Source organism: Chelonia mydas, chromosome 1 (assembly GCF_015237465.2).
Source record: "Chelonia mydas isolate rCheMyd1 chromosome 1, rCheMyd1.pri.v2, whole genome shotgun sequence".
Taxonomy (NCBI): domain Eukaryota; kingdom Metazoa; phylum Chordata; order Testudines; family Cheloniidae; genus Chelonia; species Chelonia mydas.
This window is the reverse complement of record NC_057849.1, coordinates 201,114,763-201,135,280: the sequence shown is the minus strand read 5'-3', so window position 1 is coordinate 201,135,280 and position 20,518 is coordinate 201,114,763. Positions and strand designations below refer to the sequence as shown.

General features: G+C 44.8%; 1 protein-coding gene across 7 annotated transcripts in view; it reads left to right on the top strand.

Moving 5' to 3' along the window:
• The first annotated feature begins 3,268 nt into the window (after nt 1-3,268).
• Nucleotides 3,269-20,518, top strand: part of CD58 (CD58 molecule) — a 42,306-nt gene continuing 25,056 nt past the window's right edge. For 4 of the 7 annotated variants that reach the window (XR_006288106.1, XM_037909545.2, XM_043538719.1 and 1 more), the window contains exons 1-3: nt 3,295-3,462; nt 11,797-12,108; nt 20,022-20,270. Coding sequence is in view for 6 of the 7 variants with exons in the window: in XM_037909545.2 (XP_037765473.1) it covers nt 3,405-3,462; nt 11,797-12,108; nt 20,022-20,270 (619 nt within the window). In the remaining variant the exon portion in view is untranslated. Of the gene's footprint in view, nt 3,463-11,796; nt 12,109-20,021; nt 20,271-20,518 lie in introns of all 7 variants that reach the window. The other 3 variants (XM_037909550.2, XM_043538720.1, XM_043538721.1) reach the window with 3 other exon arrangements.

Here is a 20,518-nt window from a genome sequence, read left to right as displayed (position 1 = left end):
GGCCAGCTTTGGCTTTTGTTAGTTGTTTTTACCCACTGTGTTTTATTTTGTATGTTTTCTTTTCTAATTTATTTGTTGTACACGTGTGTGTATTCTTTTGTCCAAAGGCTACCATTGCTGGTACTCTCGGGGCAGCCACCTCCACCTGTAACTTTAACTTGTGAATTTTGTAAATAAAACCTGTGCAGCTGTGTGCTGTGACAAAAACAACTTCTGTGTCGAGCTCCTGTCTTTTACAATTATACCCCATGGGGGCCCACAAATGTTTGGCACCAGGCCCACAAAAGGTTAATCCGGCCCTGCCTCTAAGCCTTCTGCTCAGTATTCGAAGCAGTGGAGGCTTGCAGGATCTCTTGGAATATGTCATCTCACGTCCTCTTCCTTCTCCTCCTTATCTCAGAGACTTTGCGGTCAGAAGGGACCATCATGATCATCTTATCTGGCTGAGCTGCTCTGCTGGTGTGGATGGAGAGACCCCCAGGCCACATTTCCAGCTGCAAAAGATACAAGGCACAGAGGTACTATTGTGAGTGTATTTGTGAGATAAATGGAAATGTGGTACACTGAATTCAGTCCCCTTGACCCACACAAGTTACAAGCACTACATTCTCAGTTCTCCTTGGGATTCATAGGCATGGCACCAGTCCCAGCCATGGTATCCCGGGAAGGTAGGGGGCGAATTGGGGAAATAAGGGGGCGATAGCTCACAGGCATAAGTATATGTGCATAAATAAGGTCCTGCTTGAATCGCAGGATGTTCTATAAATAATTGTGGCTGAGCAGTGGACAAGATGTGGGAAATCATGGAAAAGTAATGGACCTTTACTAATAATGGTAGTTTAAAAACGCCGATTTTCAGCTTGGAAAAGAGACGGCTAAGGGGATATATGATTGAGGTCTATAAAATCATGACTGGTATAAAGAAAGAAGATAAGGACGTGTTGTTTACTACTTCTCGTAACACAAGAACTAGGGGTCACCAAATGAAATGAATAAACAGCAGCTTTAAAACAAATAAAAGGAAGTATTTCTTCCCACAACGCACAGTCAGCCTATGGAACTCCTTGCCAGAGAATGTTGTGAAGGCTAAGACCATAACAGGGTTCAAAAGAGAACTATGTAAATTCATGGAGGATAGGTCCATCAATGGCTATTAGCCAGGATGGGCAGGAATGATGTCCCTAGCCTCTGTTTGCCAGAAGCTGGGAATGAGCGACAGGGGATGGATCACTTTTTCATTACCTGTTCTGTTCATTCCCTCTGGGCACCTGGCATTGGCCACTGTCAGTAGACAGGATACTGGGCTAGATGGACCCTTGGTCTGACCCAGTAGGGCCATTCTTATGTTTTTATTTCTTTAAGAAAAATTTGCTGGAATGATATAAACACTCAAGTATTATGTTATGCCTGCTAATTTTTTTGATAACCAGACATTTTTCTGCAACTATATTATATTTATTTTTTAAAAAGTGACTGGTACAATATACAATTCAGGAGATTAAAAGTCTTAACACAACTGCTGTAGAAACAAGTCCAGTCACTTTAGCCTTTTACATTTTACAGGCATTGAATATTACTGCGGTACACCCCGCTACAGGGGTCTCCTTCACGCCCTCTCTTTGCATTGTGAAGACTTGTCTGTACTGAGATACTGCACACTCGGCATCCACAGAATTAGGCAAGATTGATAGTGATCGCTTTGCTGTCCCTGCTAACTCTAGAAAATGCTGTAGAACTTTAGGTGAATCCCAAAACAAGATCATTTCATTCACATTCACTTGCAAAACATTTGTATGGGGAAAGCTGTGCTGTAGCTTCATGGTCAAACGTAAGGATTGCCTCCAGAAGAAGTGCCTGCTCTGATAACGTGTTCACTTGTTTCATATCAAATACCTGAACTGCTTTCATCAATGACAGTCCAGGCTGCATGAACCTTGATCCTTGTTAAGCAGGTCTGGCAACACTTTCCTCAGTAGTATTCTTTCAGTTTGTTTGCTGTTTTCTTGAACACTCCTTGTAAAAACACATTCCGCTCTGCATCTTCGCTGTGCTTTTCCTTTGCATTGGAGTCTGCCCAGTGTGTCAAATCCATACAGTGTTGTACCATTGATGGACAGAAATAGAACACATCTCAAAAGATTTGATGGTTTTCACCAATGGTTTGGCATTCCAAAATTAACTATAGCAAGTTCAGGGTGTTTAAAAGCGAGATCAGGCTGTCCATTATTTGAGTATCAGGTGAAAGCGCCATTTCACTTTCAACAAACTCGCCGTAGTCACTTACATGCTTCGCACAGTAAAGAACTACTTCAAAGCACGAATTCCATTGTGTCACTACTGGTTCTGGAAAGAGAGGCACTTGGTCAGGAGGATTAAGCTGTTTTTTTCCTGCAAAGAAAGTCTGGAAACACAGTTTGTGAGCTGTGCAGTGTTTAAACATTTTTTTCACAGCAGCAGTGAATTTCTTGACTTCAGAAAAATGAATGCACCACTGATTGCTGCCAGAATTACAATATGCTCATTGCACTTTACATGCATTGAATTAGGAAGTAGCCCCTGTAGAACCTGATTATATGCTCGAGTGCAGTATGTTGCATTGTCTGTCATGTCCCGTACATCTTATTAAAGTCTATATCAAAATTGGTCAGGAACTTGCCGGCCAATGGGAGCTGCGGAGCCGGTGCTCGGGGCAGGGGCAGTGCGTGGCGCCCCCATGGTGGCCCCGGAGCCGGAAGGACATGCCGGCTTCTTCCCGGGAGCCGTGTGGAGCCAGGCAGGGAGCCTGCCAGCCCTGCTGCACCACCACCGCCAAGCGGACTTTTAGCAGCCTGGTCAGCGGTGCTGACTGGAGCCACCAGGGTCCCTTTTTGACCGTGTGTCCCAGTCGGAAACCAGACACCTGGCAACCCTACCCAGCTCCAGCGTGGCCAAGGGGCAGGGCCTGGGGAGAGGAGGAGCGGGCCCCGCAGCTCTACCCAGGAGGCTCCTGCAGAGACCTCGGGTTAATCCGCCACTAGGAAGAGGGCTGCAGCGAGGGTAGAGGGTTGATGGAGACGGGGGGCTATGGGAGAGGCAGAGGGATGGAGGGGGGTACGGGGCCAGGAGAGAAGGGGGGTGATGAGGGCGATGGGGCAAGAGAGGGGGTGTGGGTTGGGGGGAGGGGGCTGGCGGAGCCCAGGGGGGCTGGGGACGGGCGCGGTGGGGAGCCAGGCGCCGACAGGAGGCGGGCTGGCTTGGAGGCGGTGCCAGGGACGCTGCCGCGCAGTAGGGGCCGGACCACGATTTAGTTTCAGTTTCGGTCTGGGGGCGGTGTCCTTGCCTGGGTTTGTGCAGCGCGGCGCCGCGGAGCAGAGTGGAGCGAACGCGCCGGGCCCGCGCAGCCCGGTCCGGCCCCGCGAGCCGACATGGGGCCCGCCGGCCGCCTCTCCGCGCTCGGGCTGCTGCTGCTGAGCGCCCTGCTGGGTAAGGGCGGCTGCCGCCTCCCTCCCTTCCCGCCTCGCCGCCGGGACCGCGTGCGAGAAGCTCCCCGCCGACCTGGGGCCCCGACCCGCACCTCCCGCAGCAGCGCTGCGCAGCGCAGAGGGGGTGGCTTTGCCCCGGGGTCCGGGCCGTGCCTGGGCTTCACTGGGGCGGGAAGTGCGAGGGAACTGGAAGGGCTGAGGCTGGGTCCCGGGGGAGCGAGACCGGGAAGCTACAGGGCGGGCCGGGCTGGCCCCGACTAGTTACTCGTGGGGGCGGGCGGAGGGTTCTTCCTGGGATTGTTTGTTATAAAAAAAAGCCTTTTCCAATCCCGGAAAAGTTGTTTTCAGTCTGAATGAAAGTGAAGGGTCTGGGCCAGCTCCCCCTGCAATTACAGGGACAGCGGGGACGCGCCCAGAAAAAGGGAGGGTGGAAATGGCTTCTTCCTTCTTCCTAGCTGCTCCCTGCCCATGCCAGTGTCTTATCTGGGGCCAGTGGTGCACACACACAAAAAGTTTATGGTTCTGGATGCTTGCCAGCCCCACAGAGGTGACACAATTGTGAGCTGAAGTCTGTTCCTCTTTGTGTCTCAGGAACAGAATTATTTGCTAAGAGCTCAAACCTCCAATTAGGGTGACCAGATGAAACGGATAAAATATCGGGACACATGGGGGAAGCAAAAAAACCCCCCAAAACAAAAACCTGCCGGAGCAGCCAAAGCTACAATATTGGGACAAATGGTGTCCCGACCGTGCATCGGTCGGGACGCGGGACAAAGAACTAAGAATCAGGACAGTCCCGATTTTATCAGGACGTCTGGTCACCCTACCTGCAATTGCCTCTACGTGGGCAAACCCAGGCAAAACGTCACTGGGTCTCAGTGTGTGTTTGTGTCCACATGGAGTCATTTGCAGGATGAAGGCCTAGGTCGGGGTAGTCAATTATTTTCTGTCAGGGTCCAAGTTTCTTGGTCAAGGTATAGTCAAGGTCCAGACTCCAGAGAAAGTAGTAATAATAGGATTTCAGGGTCTGTTCAAAAGCATCTGGTGGTTTGGATTTGGCCCATTGTCTGCTGATTGACTACCGCAGCCTAGGTTTCTATCATTTACACCTCTGTAAACCCACTGAGGAAAATGGAATTACACAGATATTGTTAAGGGCCTATCTTGGCTCAGAGAATTTTTAGTGCTCGTGATGATGCATGTGGCAGAAAGAATCCATCTGGGGTTTTGCAGGGCTGACCATCAGAAAAATAATAATAATTTGACCTGTAAACTAAGCACATTTAATCTGGAATCACTGAGGCCTGGCCTACACATAAAATGTAGGTTGACCAGGGCTGGATTGCCAATTAGGAACATTAGGCACATGCCTAGGAATGCCGTTCTAGGGGCGCCTTACCTTTTGGGTGACCAGGCAGCAAATGTGAAAAATCGGGACGGGGGTGGGGAGTAATAGGGGCCTATATAAGAAAAAGACCAAAAATTGGGACTGTCCCTATAAAATTGGGACATCTGGTCACCCTACTTACTTCTCTAAAACTGTGTGCAGCACAAAGATCAGCTGTAGGCATCAGGGTGCTGAAGATGCTGTGCCTAGGGGCGTGTAAGGTGTAAATTTGGCCCTGAGGTGGACCTAGCTATGTTGCTCAAGACTGTAAAAAATTTCACTCTCTGAGCACAGTAGTTAGGTCAGGGGCAGGCAAACTTTTTGGCCTGAGGGCCCCATCGGGTTTCTGAAATTGTATGGAGGACCGGTTAGGGGAGGCTGTGCCTCCCCAAACAGCCAGGCATGGCCTGGCTCCCGCCCTCATCCAACCCTCCTGCTTCTCGCCCCCTGACGGCCCCCCCAGGACTCCTGCCCCATCCAAACTCCCCTGTTCCCTGACGGCTCCCCGGGGACTCCTGCCCCATCCATACACCTCCTTCCCCGCTCTCGGTCCCTTGACCGCCCCCGGACCGCCCACCCCTAACTGTCCCCTGCTGCCCCATCCAACCCCCCCCTTCTTCCTGACTGCCCCCCTGAGACCCCTGCCCCATCCAACCACCCCTTTTCTTTGACTGTCCCTGGACCCCTTGCCCCTAACTGCCCCACACCACCCCATTCAACCCCCCCCCTCCCTGACTGCCCCCCCCCAGGACCCCTGCCCCATCCGTCCCCCCCGCTCCCTGTCCCCTGACCACTCCCTGCCGCCCCATCCAACCCCTCCTCTCCTTCCTCACTACCCCCCTGGGACTCCTTTTCCCATTCAACCCCCGCTCCCTGCCCTCTGACCATCCCGACCCCATCCACGCCCCTGACCACCCCCCGCCCCCGCAACTGCCCTGCCCTCTATCCAACCCCCCTCCTGCTCCCTGTCCCCTTACTGCACTGCCTGGAGCACTGGTGGCTGGCAGTGTGGCTGCACCAGGACAGGCAGCCGCGCCGCACGGCATAGAGCACTGGGTCAGGCCAGGCTCTGCAGCCCAGCCGTCCAGAGCATTGCGCTGCACTGGGGAGGGGGGACAGCCTCCCAGGCCAGGAGCTCAGGGGCAGGATGGTCCCGCGGGCCGTAGTTTGCCCACCTCTGAGTTAGGTTAACCTAACTCCTAGTGAAGACACGGCTAGGTTGATGGAAAGCTGCTTTCTATATTACCTACATTGACGAGAAAACCCCTTCGGTTGATGTAGGGAGCATCTACGCTACAGTACTGCAGCTGTGCTGCTGTCGTGTAGATTTACCCAGAGAGACAACAGGACCCCAGGATGTGAATATTTCAGAGCCACTTTTCAGATCAGAAACACACTTTAAATAATTGCACAGGTTTATAAGATTTTGGGCTTTTTCCAACAGAAGAAATACATTGGTGCTGCAGGAAAGCATCAGAAACACATGGTGATATCACAGATCTTATGATTAAATATAGTGATGTCTCATAAATGATCAGTATGAGGTAATGTGGTGGTGTTCATTCACATCCAGCCCTCCCCCAATTGCGTTCGGGACAGCAAAAATATCCTTGTTGTTTGCAAATTGGATACAATTAACTTAGGCTTGAATAGAGACTGGGAGCGGCTAAGTCATTATGCAAGGTAACCTATTTCCCCTTGTGCTGGAAATGGCCCACCTTGATTATCATACACATTGTAAGGAGAGTGATCACTTTAGATAAGCTATTACCAGCAGAAGAGTGGGGTGGGGGGAGAGAAAACCTTTTGAAGTGATAAACACCCATTTTTTCATGGTCTGTGTGTATAAAAACATCCTCACTGCATTTTCCACTTTTATGCATCCGGTGAAGTGAGCTGTAGCTCACGAAAGCTTATGCTCAAATAAATTGGTTAGTCTCTAAGGTGCCACAAGTACTCCTTTTCTTTTTGCGAATACAGACTAACATGGCTGCTACTCTGAAACTTGTTGTGTACTTTACATTTTGTCTGTCAGTAACTCTGGGGAAGTGTTGAGCTTCACTGCCTTTTGTTGATAGAAATTCTAGACATATTTGGCATTTCTTAATCAGAGTGGGATGAAAATACTGAATGTGACAGAATTATTCCTGGCTGCTTGATACCAGCATTTCCAGGATGGCCCCACAAAATTGGAGGCAGATGGCAACCTTGCATGGTTTCTTTTAGGAACAGGTGAAAGTTTGTTGTGATCATAGTAGCATTGCAGAGGCTGGCAAACTATACTTCATGCCTTCTATGGCACTGGCTCATTGGCTTTGGTTAGATTTGGTTACTGATAAAATGGTGAATGTTTTGTATTCTGGGTTTTTACTTTTCTTTGAAAAACAAAAATTATCAGTCACGAGTTCTGTCTGGTTTACCTACTTTAAAGTAAGATTTGGAATTTTGGCAGGTGCTTAAATAACTAGTAATATTTCTCATGAAATATCAGATAGGTGACATTTTCCTCCCTCTGCTTGGAGAGAGAACTCCTAAGGATAAGGAATATATATCAGGTGCCTCTCAGCCTTTAACACTAATCAAATAGAAACCTATCTGTACTGAAAATTACCCATTTGAAAATCATTCATCAGATGATAAGAAAAGGGATCGTTGCTATCAGAACATTAAGCTAACTTGACCAAAATGGATGTTTTGAAACATGAATTCTGATTCACGATTTGTATTAATTTAATTATTTTCACATAGGAGACTTGCTTGTGACTTTTTGTGTTTAATTGGGAGTTTCCTGAGTCCATAAAACGGGATATAAGAACAAAGTTACCTTTTGTTATGATGTTGTCTTTGCTCTGTTGCTAAATGTTTCAAACCATCCCTTGGGATTACATTCCCCGGGCTCCATATAAGGTCTCTGGAGATAAGCCTCCCTCATTTAATAACCGTTGTGGGCTCCTATTCTGCAACTGGATCTCTGTGGATGGACCCCTGCACTTGCACCAAATGAAGTCAGTGGTGTTCTGCATGTACTCAGGAATCCACCCTCATGCATCTAATTGCAGGGTCAGGATCTTGGTGTCTGCTTGATTTTCAGCAGTTTTTTTGGGCAATGATGTAGATCTGGATGTGTCAGTATCATAAATTATATTGCAGTATCATATTGGTTTCAGTTATTCACTTTGAAAGATAGCAAATTATCTGAATAAGTAAATATTAATTAAAATAAATTGCAGTGGCACCTACAGGCCAACCACGTCAAGGCCCCACTGTGCTAGACCCTGAAGAAACATATAGCAAATGCCATTCCATGCCCCAGAGAGCTTACATTTTAAAAGAGCACATAACAGGTGGATGAGGCAAATAAGGGGATCAGGGTGGGGGCGACAGGGTAACAAAAATAGTAGGGTGGGCACAATTATTAGCTAATCACGAACTGCAATCGCAGCTCACCAGCTGCCACCTCTATGGCCCCCCACACCATAGTATCTAAGTGCCTCCTCCTTTAAAAGAATTTAAAGCCACACTATATCTGCTTTGTCTTTCTGAGTCTGTCTATTTTTGTCCCCTGCCCTTGCCAGTGTTTGTCCAAAATGGCACTGATGATGAAAGTGGCAAGGTGATAATGCTCTAGAAATGCCAAGTGCACACAGTAGAGGCACAGTGGCATTTCTAGAGCAAATAAGGCCCTGTTCCTGCCACTTGTTCATCTACAGAGCTTCGCACACTCTCAGAACCCCACTGAATACATTTTACTCTGCATGGGTGCAAGAGTCTGTCCATGTGAAACAAGTTGCAGGATCAGAGCTCAAATGAGTATACCAAGAGTATGCATCCGATGAAGTGAGCTGTAGCTCACGAAAGCTCATGCTCAAATAAATTGGTTAGTCTCTAAGGTGCCACAAGTACTCCTTTTCTTTTTGCGAATACAGACTAACACGGCTGTTACTCTGAAATATACCAAGAGTGAAATCCTGGCTTTATTGAAGTCTCCCATTGACTTCAGCAGGGCCAGAGTTTCATGCCAAGATCACAGAGGAGAAGTAAATAGATATGTTGAAGAAGTAATGTTTCCACACACTCACACTGCGACATGTGGACACATTGGCTGGTGGATGCGCTCTCAAGAGTTAGGAAACTCTTTTTTTATTGTTCCTGGACTATTTTATCTGTCTTTTACCTGACATTTAAAAATCTTACTCTTTTCCTAAACTCATTTGACTTTTGCTATATTTCCTCAGTACTTAGGTTAGGGGAGGGAGGGTTTCCTTTTGTTTCTCCTTCAGTTTGGAGAAGAGGAGATGTGAATGTTCTTAAAATGGATGCAGCCTGTATGAAATAGAGAGGTACTTTATTCTGTGTTGTTAAGTGGACAGAAGGATAGTGGTGCGTATCTCTCATGGTAGAGCAAATACACTTTCTTTCCCCACAATTTAAAGGAGACCTGAAAAAAAAAAATTTGTCTTCTGCCCTCCTTTTGTTTTTTCATGATAGGTAAGGAAAACCTGATAATTTTTTAAACAAAACATCCAGGTTTTTTTGTTTTTTTTAATTCCGCTTGCTTTTACCTTACAAATATGAGGAACATCTGGTCTTTGATTTTGTAGGATGTTTCCCTGGGTGACTCAGCTCTATTGGGAGTTGTTTCCGTTTTTAACTGTAGGGGCAGGAAAATTGACTCTTTATTAAACAGATATTTTCTTCCAACTGAATTAAATAGGTGTTAACAAAACCAAAGAGTTTTAAACAGTCTGAATGAAAATTCCTTTCCCTCTCAATTATTCGGGTTTCATTGCTTCATATCTATGATGAAGTCATCCCATATAACCATCAATTCTCCTTTGAGTTGTCCAGGATAAACAGGGTAGACAAGACCTGAATTTCTAATGTAAAAAATATAGGCAAAAACCCCTAAACAAACCAACCAACCAACCACCTTTACAGCCTTTCTTTATAGATTAAAAAAATAAGCAAAAAGGGGCACAAATCCTTTTTTCCCCTTTGCTGGATGACAAGGGAGGGAAAAAAAACCTAATTTGGTTAATATGTCTATTGTCAAACTAACCCAGCCTTTCTGGAGTAAGTTGCTATGGGTCAATTTCTTCTCTGAGCTGCACAAACAGCTCTTTGGCCCCCATGGTTCACAGCTCTTTGCCACAAAAGCCCTGCTTTGGCCACTTGATAGGGGAGTTGCTATCTTGTGCAGTAGCTACACTGCATTTTGGAGTGAACAGGAGCAAGCCTCGCAGACAGGTTGACAGACTCAGGCTAGCCCCGGCTCATGCCTGTAGCTACAGAGACACCTCTTTTAAGCTGTGGCTCAGGCTGGAGCTTGGGCCCTAGAGTCTAGGGAGGGAGTGGGCTTCAGATCCCAAGCCACACTTGAAACGCTGTCTATACAGCTAGTTTTAGGGCACTAGCACAAGTCCCAATAGCCCAATTCTGTCGACCCAGGCTGGGAGGCTCGCTTTGTTCACACCAAAAATATAGTTAGACATATCAAGTGGCCAAAGCAGGGCTTTTGTGGCAAAGAGCTTCAACCACACTGTGAATCAGAATTCATGTTTCAAAACATCCATTTTGGTCAAATTAGCTTAATGTTCTGATAGCAATGATCCCTTTTCTTATCATCTGATGAATGATTTTCAAATGGGTAATTTTCAGTACAGATAGGTTTCTATTTGATTAGTGTTAAAGGCTGAGAGGCACCTGATATATATTCCTTATCCTTAGGAGTTCTCTCTCCAGGCAGAGGGAGGAAAATGTCACCTATCCGATATTTCATGAGAAATATTACTAGTTATTTAAGCACCTGCCAAAATTCCAAATCTTACTTTAAAGTAGGTAAACCAGACAGAACTTGTGACTGATACTTTTCTTTGAAAAACAAAAATTAAAAACCCAGAATACAAAACATTCACCATTTTATCAGTAACCAAATCTAACCAAAGCCAGTGAGCCAGTGCCATAGAAGGCATGAAGTATAGTTTGCCAGCCTCTGCTATGCTACTATGATCACAACAAACCTTCACCTGTTCCTAAAAGAAACCATGCAAGGTTGCCATCTGCCTCCAATTTTGTGGGGCCATCCTGGAAATGCTGGTATCAAGCAGCCAGGAATAATTCTGTCACATTCAGTATTTTCATCCCACTCTGATTAAGAAATGCCAAATATGTCTAGAATTTCTATCAACAAAAGGCAGTGAAGCTCAACACTTCCCCAGAGTTATTGACGGACAAAATGTAAAGTACACAGCAAGGATATTTTTGCTGTCCCGAACGCAATTGGGGGAGGGCTGGATGTGAATGACCACCCCCACATTACCTTGTACTGATCATTTATGAGACATCACTATATTTAATCATAAAATCTGTGATATCACCGTGTGTTTCTGATGCTTTCCTGCAGCACCAATATATTTCTTCTGTTGGAAAAAGCCCAAAATCTTATAAACCTGTGCAATTATTTAAAGTGTGTTTCTGATCTGAAAAGTGTCTACTTCAGGCTGAAAATTTTTGGAAGATTTTAGCCAAAATGGTTCAGATGTTTCTGAGAACAAGGCTAGTGTTTGGGGGGGGGACGATACATTGTTTTGCCCATATTAAATTCTGGTGACCTTTTCTTTGAACAGTGCTGGTGCCCCATGCTTTTGGAGTAGGGACTTGAAATTTGGCAAGGAAGAGGGGGCCTTTGTGTCAAGGATGTGCCTTTTACATCCTTGTGAAAATCAGATTGAATTTGGACAAGTTATAAGCCTTTGAAAAAAAAGTCACAATTCATACCTGGGCAACCTTAATTTGAGGACTTCCTAACTTTTATGTGCTTGACTTTGCAGTCTTAATGTTCTTTTACCATAGTTTGTGTGTAATATTATATATAATAGATACAGAATGACTCAAACAATAGTTTAGATAACTGGGGACTGATTAAATGTATTTTCTTTTTTGGCATAGTATGCACCCGGTCTCAAGATCAAGAGTCTGTGTTTGCGATTGTGGGAGAAGAGTTTACTTTTTCACCAAAATTTAAGGGTGCTATACGCGAAATTACCTGGATGAAAAGAAAAAATAAAGTGGCTGAATGGGAAAGTGGTGGGTTGCTTACGTATTTTTCTAGCTTTGAAGAAAGAGGACAGCTTGACACATCTTCTGGCAATTTGACCATCAAAAAGTTAAACCTTCATGATGCTGCAGAGTATGAGGCACAGGTTCTAACTGCTGACGATAACCAGCTCCAGTATACAAAATTTGTATTTGAAGTATTGGGTAAGTAGTGGATAAGTAGTAAAAACGATTTGCAGCTGTTGTCTCCTTAAAAAGTGAAAAGAAGTTAACTGTAAACTATCACAATGCGAAGGAAAGATAATAGTAAGAGGCCAATGTAGCTCCAGCAGGAGCTCTTTAATGACCTGAAAAATCCAAAAAAGAATATTACAAGAAGAGGAAACTTTTGTCAAACCACTAAGGAGGAGTACTAAAGAATGGTATAAGCATGTAGGGACAAAATTAGAAAGGATAAGACATAAAATGAATTATACCTAATAAGGGACAAAAAGCCAATAAGAGGTTCTTGAAATACACTTTCGTTCATCTTTCTCTTGCTCCTAACATAGGTCCTTTTACTCCTGGGGGAATTCTGCACCAAAAAATTAAATTCTTCATATTTTAATTGTCCAAATAACAAAATATAGTCACGCCAGTTTCAATTGTGTTGTTAATTTTATTTCAAGATACCTGTCTGCAAGTATGTTTGTAACAATACAGACAACAAAAAAGATTCAAATGTGTTTTGACAAATAGATTCCTTCCTCGGCATAGTAATACAGAACTTTGAGTAATAATACATTTAAACTACAACACACAAACTTATTTCCCTCACCCCTCAGAAGCAGTGCAAGGCCTGGGGGAGTCAGGTGTGACAGAGGAGTTGAGGGAAGTAATTGTTGGGAAGGAGCCTGGGTATGAACTTAGAGGGTCGTTGGGTGTGAGAAGTATGGAACATAGTTTTTTTGTGAGGGAAGGGGGAAATTGTTAGGGAGCCTCTCCCATACAGACCCTGGCTGACCCCTAACCACTCTCATTCAGTGAGACATATCTGCCCCCCGTCCCCATTGCACCTTCCTGTTCCCATGTTTCCCTGCACCTGCACTCAGCCACACTCCTCCCCCCATGTGGCCCTTCACCCCCTTCCCCTGCCCCCATGTTGCCCTGTTGCCCCCACTTGCCCTTCTGAACCCCAGTCTGTGACCCTTCAGTAACCACATATGCCCCACGCTGTCTGTCCCCCCCATCCCATGCCTCCTGACCTGGCCCCATGGGCAGGGTGCTGTGAGGAATGCAGCCTCTTCTCTTCACTATCCACAGCTGGGGCTGCTCCTGCTTGGGACTGGCTGCTCTCTGCTCTGGCACCCCAGAAACCCCTGGTGGGTGAAAGGTGTAACTGCAGCACCTCTCCAGCAGAATGTATGTTATGCTAATACAAAGCACACGGGATCTTTTTATAGGGGAGAAGGCAACACGCTGCGTTTATTGAAAATACAACAATTAGCATATGAATTCAATTACACAACACACACACACACACACGTCCTGCAGATGGTCTTTATAGTTACCAGTCTGTCGTAGCTTGAGTTAATCTAATGGCCAGTTAGATTGAGCACGAGTGAGAAGCTGGGCTCTGTTGGTCCTGCTCCGAGGCTTTGCAGGACTGAACCCAGAGTTCTATGGCAAAACACCCCAGCTTTATACTTGTAAATTTCCACTTTAGTCTATGGATTTTGCAGTGTTATTCTGTAATCGTTAGTCCTTAAATGGTGTTAATCTTGGGGTTTTCCGCTGTTATCATTTGATGGTTATTGTTGGGCTTCCCATCGTTATCTCCTATTTGTTGTCTCGCCTTCGGGGGTGCCTGCCTCACCTCTGAGGTAGTCAGTGGTGCTAACATGTTTAGCGTCAGAGACAATGGATGTTTTCTGATTGTCTCCTTGTGTTTCCAAGTCTTTCACTTTTTCTTGACCATCTGGACATTTGTGATGGCTTTCACACTCATCCTTAACCATGCACACATCCTTTACTCACAAACAATTTTACAGAGACTTTCAGGCAGGATAACATTTTGGAAAGGATTATATGGTTACTAAAGGGATTACAAAAGAACCTTACACAATTTAGTTTGCAGTCCATACAAGAAGCAAGACTTTATAGCAAATACTGTGATGAAATCTTATCCTGAAACAAAAGGTGACCATAATCAGCCATAAGGACTATTCTGGGGGGAAATGCCAAAGAAACCCACCAGAGTGGCATTAAAAAAGGAGAACTACACAAAAATGAGGAAGCTAGTTAAAAGGAAATTAAAAGGAAAAGTCACAAGGCGTGAAATGCCTGCAAACATGGAGACTATTTAAAAACACCCTTAGAGAGATTCAAACTAAATGTATACCCCAAAGAAAAAAAAAATTGTAAGAGGACCAAAAAATGCCACTATGGTTAAACAGTAAAAGAGGCAGTTAGAGGCTAAAAGGCATTCTTTAAGAATTGGAAATCAAATCCTAGTGAGGAAAATAGAAAGTATTAAACTCTGGCAAGTCAAATGTAAAAGAATAATAAGGCAGGTGTAGAAAGAATTAAGAGCACCTAGCTAAAGACACAAACTAAGAACAAAAAATTTAAGTACCTCAGAAGCAGGAAGCCTGCCAAATAGTCAGTGGAGCCACTGGAGGATCGAGGTGCTAAAGGAGCATTCAAGGAAGACAAGGACACTGCAGAGAAGCTAAATGAATTCTTTGCCTCAGTATTCACTGCAGAGGATGAGAGGGAGATTCCCACACGAGCCATTCTTTTAAGGTGTCAAATCTGAGGAACTGTTCCAGACTGAGGTGTCAAAAGAGGTGGTTTTGGAACAAATTGATAAATTAAACCATAGTAAGTTACCAGAATCAGATGGTGTTCACCTGTCATGGAATGCATCACTTACCACCGGACTGGCACTTCCTCCAGAGATTAGTTTGAGATCAACGCCCCTGTCCATTGTCCTGCACCCTGTGACTCCTTCTTCGCAGTCCTCCTGCAACCCCCTTGCAGCGTCAGGAACTGCAGCCTCCTCTTCATGGCTCGGCCCTCCGGCCGTGTCACTATCCATGTTCCCCCCTTCCAGGGGAGGTTTAGCTCCTCAGTAGTCTAGCCACTTCCCCAGTGGCAACTGCAGTCACTTATCCTGCCACTTCCCCAGTGGCAAGTGGGGGGCAGCCAGCCTCAACCACTACTCCAGATGCCAGTCCAGTGACCCTGTCGATCGCAGCCTCCTGCTACACCCCTTTGACTCTGCTATTGCTGCATTTCCCTGAGCCATTTCCCTGCAGCCACAGCACCCTCCTCAGTTGCAGCAGCCCATCTGGAGTTCCTTCTCTTCTCCCCAGGTTCCTGCCTGCATTACTCTGGTCCAAGGTGCTACAGGGTTGCAGCCTACTCCAGGGACAATTTTCCCTCCTTGAGCTCCAGGTAGCTACTGATTCTGCTCTGCCCTGAAGCTCTTCTTATATGGGGCTGCTGGGCCCTGATTGGCCGCTCCTCACAGCCCCTCTCCTATTAGCTGCTTTTCACACAGCCTCTCTACATCTCTATTCACCCTTTCCTGCCCAGTGTAGGGCGGACGCCCATCACATCACCCAAGAGTTCTGAAGGAATTCAAATATGAAATTGCAGAACTACTAACTGTAGTATGTAACCTATTGCTTAAATCATTCTCTGTACCAAATGACTTAGAGGGAAGCTAATGTAATGGTTATTTTTAAAAAAGGCTCCAGAGGTAATCGTGGCAATTACAGGCCAGTAAGCTTAACTTCAGAACCAGGCAAATTGGTTGAAACTATAGTAAAGAACAAAATTATCAGTCACACAAATGAACACGATATGTTGGGGAAGAGTCAACATGGCTTTTGTAAAGGGGAATCATGCCTCACCAATCTATTGGAATTCTCTGAGGGTGTCAGCAAGCTGATGGACAAGAGTGATCCAGTCAATATAGTGTACTTGGATTTTCAGAAAGCCTTTGAGAAGGTCCCTCACCAAAGGCTTTTAAGCAAACTAAGCTGTCATGGGATAAGAGGGAAGGTTCTCTCATGAAGGTCCACACTTCTGGAAAGACGTGGACAGATTGGAGGGAGTCCACAGGATAGCAACAAAAATTATAAAAGGTTTAGAAAACCTGATCTATGAAGAAAGATTAAAATGACTGTATGCTTAGTTTTAAGAAAAGACTGAGGGGAGCCCTGACAAGTCATCAAATATGTTAAGAGCTGTTATAAAGAGGATGGTGTTCAATTGTTTTCCATGTCTGCTCAAGATGGAACAAGAAGCAGTGGGCTTAATCTGCAGCAAGGGAGATTTAGGTTAGATATTAGGAAAAACTTTGTAATTATAAGGGTGGATAAAATTTGGAATAGGCTTCCAAGGGAGGTTGTGGAATCCCCATCACTGGAGATTTTACAGAACAGGTTGGGCCAACGCCTGTCAGAGATAGTCTAGGTTTACTTGGTCCTGCCTCAGAGCTGGAAACTGGACTTGATGATTTCTTGAAGTCCCTTCCAGCCCTATATTTCTGTGATTCAATAAGAAATAGAGGGGCAACAATATTATTGGTTTGTCAAGCGAAAGAGAATCGCTCAAATATCTGAAGAAGGGAGGGTGTGCTAATCAAAGTAGCAGACTGGGAGTCAGAACTCAAGAGATTCAATTTCCAGCTTTGCCATTAACTCACTGTGCCATCTCGACAAGTCACTGAGGCCCAAGTTTCCAAAAACAGCCTCTCATTTTATGTGCCTTAATTTTTGGGTGCCTATTTCTAGACTCCTTAGGTCTGACTTTTAGAGGTCCTAAAGAACCACAGCTCCCATTGACTTCATCAGGAGCTGTAAGTGCTCAGCACTGCTGAAAATCAAGCCCAAGGAGTCTAGAAATGGACATTGAAAAATGGAGACAAACAAATTCAAGGCCTCTTTTGGAAATTTAACCTTTAATCTCTCTGTTCTTCAGTTTTCCCCTGTGTAAAAAGGAGTTTAACACCTATCTCAGAGCGTGGTTTTGAGAATTAATGTTTGTAAATCTCCATGAAGATGAAGGATCCACACAAAGTATTATTATTCGTAGCGTAAGGAGGTTTAAGACCAACAGGGACCATTAGATCTCTAGTCTGACCTCCTTATGTCACAGGCCAGAGAATTTCATCCAGTTACCCCTGTATTGAACCCAATAACTTGTGTTTGACTAAAGTATAGCTCCCTGAAAGGCATCCAGTCTTGATCTGAAGATATCAAAGACACATGGTCCACCACTCCCCTTGGTAATTTGTTCCTAAATTAGTCACCCATTGTCTTGTAATATGACAACAGAAGTCTGAAAAGCTTAAAAATGGAGAAGAAAAAAATCAAGAAAACTTATCAGTAGCAAAAACACTTTAAGAATCCAAACTCATGGAAAAGGTGAAAGTGTCACTCTATTATCTCCAGCAGATTCATGTCTTTATGTTGTAATGAAGTACAGCGATGGGTCTAGGGAACAAAATTCACTTTGAAGAAAACAAGCTCCTCACCTTTTGTTCGTTATTTAGTTGCAAGGTGGTTAGTTCAGCTATTCAGCTAGTAAGCATGGGCCATATACAAGGCATGGCATTTTCTGAACAAAAACTAATATTTCACTGGTATTTGTGATACAGTTAAGTAAGATTAAGGACCAACCGAAAAGCAGTCCTCATGAACCCTGCTGGCTTATGTAGCCATGGCAGTTGCTTCTGATTCAGAGGGAGAAGTACTCCTATGTTAACATAGGGGATAACATAAGAAGATTCAGGGTATGTCTACACTACCCGTCTAGTCTAGATGTGATAAATCAATCCCCGAGCGCTCTCCCATCGACTCCTGTACTCCAGCGCTGCGAGAGGCACAGGCAGAGTTGACGGGGGAGCGGCAGCAGTCGATTCACCGTGGTGTAGACACCACGGTAAGTCGATCTGAGTACATCGACTTCAGCTACTTTGTTCACATAGCTGAAGTTGCGTAACTTAGATCAATCCCCCCCCTAGTGTAGACCAGGGCTCAGTGGGACAAATTCAGAGGCTATGTGGTGTAAGATATAGAGTGTAACTGAGCCTGGGGGAGTCTAAAGTAGTATACCTTGCAGACTCGGGCTGGAAGACAAATACAGCAGGAAAAACAACTAACAGGAGGGTATCAGAAGGTGTATGTAAATGTAACCCCTCTCCCCCACCACACACTTTAACTTATGTCATGTCCACTCCTCCCACAAGCTCGTAAATTACATACACCCTTTTAGCCCTCCTTTCACCCATTTCCTGGTGTGTAACTTGTACCACTTTCTACAGCATCTCTGAATTTGACCCATAAGCTTTACATTTCTCGTTTTCCCATCTGTCTCTTATCTATAGCTCTGTCATAATATTTGTTGTAATAAATAATCTGTTTCAAGTTGCTGGCTGCTGGGCCCAGAAAAGTTACTTATGACCTTTGTATCAGGTGTGTCAAGTTTCATAATCAGGCAGTCTTGACTGAGACACCCTGTCACTGGTGCTGGGGAAAGGTGTGACCAAAAGTGAAAGCACTTCCTCTTGTGTTCATCTTGCCAAGAAATCTGTTTCTGTGATAGCTGATTTCTCACTTGCTCCATTTGTGCAGTCTGCAGCTAGGACATCCTCGCAACAGGCAGCGTTTTGAGCACCACTGGTCATAAAGTGCTCCACCCTGCTTTCTTTATGGTAGCTGTCTGGAAAGTGATGGAACGGCCATTGGTTTTTTGTTTGTTTGTTTATTTTTTGGTGGTTTTTTTTTAAAGTCCTGAGTGATTTTGGCTCTGATTGTATTCAAGATCACTTCCCTGAGGCATCTACTAGTGGGTATTTGCACTCACATACACAACCTGCTTTTTTCAGTGCCACCGTTGTGACTTTTAGGTTGGTGGTGATCACACCTTTGCTGTTGTAGTGAACCCTTATGCTGTGGGCAAGAGACAAACTAAGCCAGTTTGTATCTCAGAGACACAAGTGAAAATCTGTAGCAACTAAGTAGAAGTGACTGGAATTGCTCTGAATTTCCAGTTAAGTGACTGAGACAGAAATTGGCCTGATTTAATAAATAAATCATACACACATGCACCTGAAGAGCTTGGTTCATCAAGTCTGCTTGAACTAAAGAGAAGCTTTTCTAGATGCTAGTAGCAGTCGATCCCTTATTCTTTTTGTGGACCCAGTCTCCAGAGAGCGGCAGAACAGCACCCACACACTTTTGTACCTGCCGTTCTCAGCTACATGCTTAAAATGGTGGGTGCCACATTTTGTGTTTTGTTCTGATGGTGCTACTCCAGGATTTAAAAAAAAATGCTTATAAAAATAGTATTCGATCATTAGCATCCCAAAACTGCAGAGTCAGCAGAGGCCTTTTCTCCTTATTTGTTAGTAAAATACTTAGCATGCTTTGGGCCTGGAGGCCCATATCCTACAAGTTCCGTGCAGGTGGTTCTCTGTAGCTTTGCAAAGCTCATTGGCTTTAGTGTCTGCTGTGCAGATGCAGGGGTCCACCTCCAAGGATCAACTTACAGAATTGAGGCCAGTAGAGGTAATAATTTATAATAATAGTACTTTCTATTGTAAGATGTCTTGGACCGATACTGTATTACCGTTACTATAGAATGTTGTCGTACCTTTTCGTAAGGGAAAGCAGCACCATAGGGCAGAGAAGCAGAGTCTTACCGTAGGCCTTTAAAGAGTGGAGGGTTGATCCATCAAGGCCTCCCTACAAAAGAATTCCTATGGAAATAATTGGGAATGCTGCACAGTACAGGAGACTGCACTTTCCACAGAATGGAAACGCTCATAGGATTGGTCCTATTGTGAAGTAAAAAATAGTGACATCTGCACTTGAACCTGCTACCTTGAAAGCTTTTGTCCTGTTAAAAGAGCTGGGCCCCCACTATAGTCTAAACACTTAAGTTTGTTGTGTGTGTTACAGAACTGTAAGTATTGTTATTGCTGCTTGGCAACTGAACCAAATATCCCCTATACAGCTGGACTGTGTTTTAAACTTTACACCCACAAACAGCTAGAAAAAGCGCTCTTGAAATGCAAAACAATGTGAAGTCAAACTAATGTAGATTTTTTTTTTTTCATCCAGATCCTCCTCCTCCATCGGTATTAAATTGCAGTGTCACTAATGGTCAGATTAGAATATTGTGTGCGGTACATTTCTCAAAGGATGTGCGCTACAGTTGGTATCGGGATGACATAAAAATTATTCATGCTAATAATCCTGTTCTCGAACTTAAAGAAAACGCAAACCCTTCAGAGAAAGTTTTCTGCATCAAAGAAGTCTCCAAAACAAAAATCAACGACTCAATCTCTCTGAGCGCGTGCTTCTCGGAGAGTAAGTATGTGCGTAAAAAGGTCTTTGTAACAGTGAGAGGGGACCAGGGACCGAGCTGGGAAATGGGATGTTCATTTGGACTGCAGTGTTCCTCTTGATGTCTCAGGAAATTATGCATAGAGCATAAAAGGGAACAAAATGCAAAAGTCACTATAGCAGGGTCTGTGTGGTGTTAAAAGTGACTTTAGAGCTGGTGAAAGGTTCTAGACTGATAGTTATCCCATTGCACAGAACATACAATGCAGGGA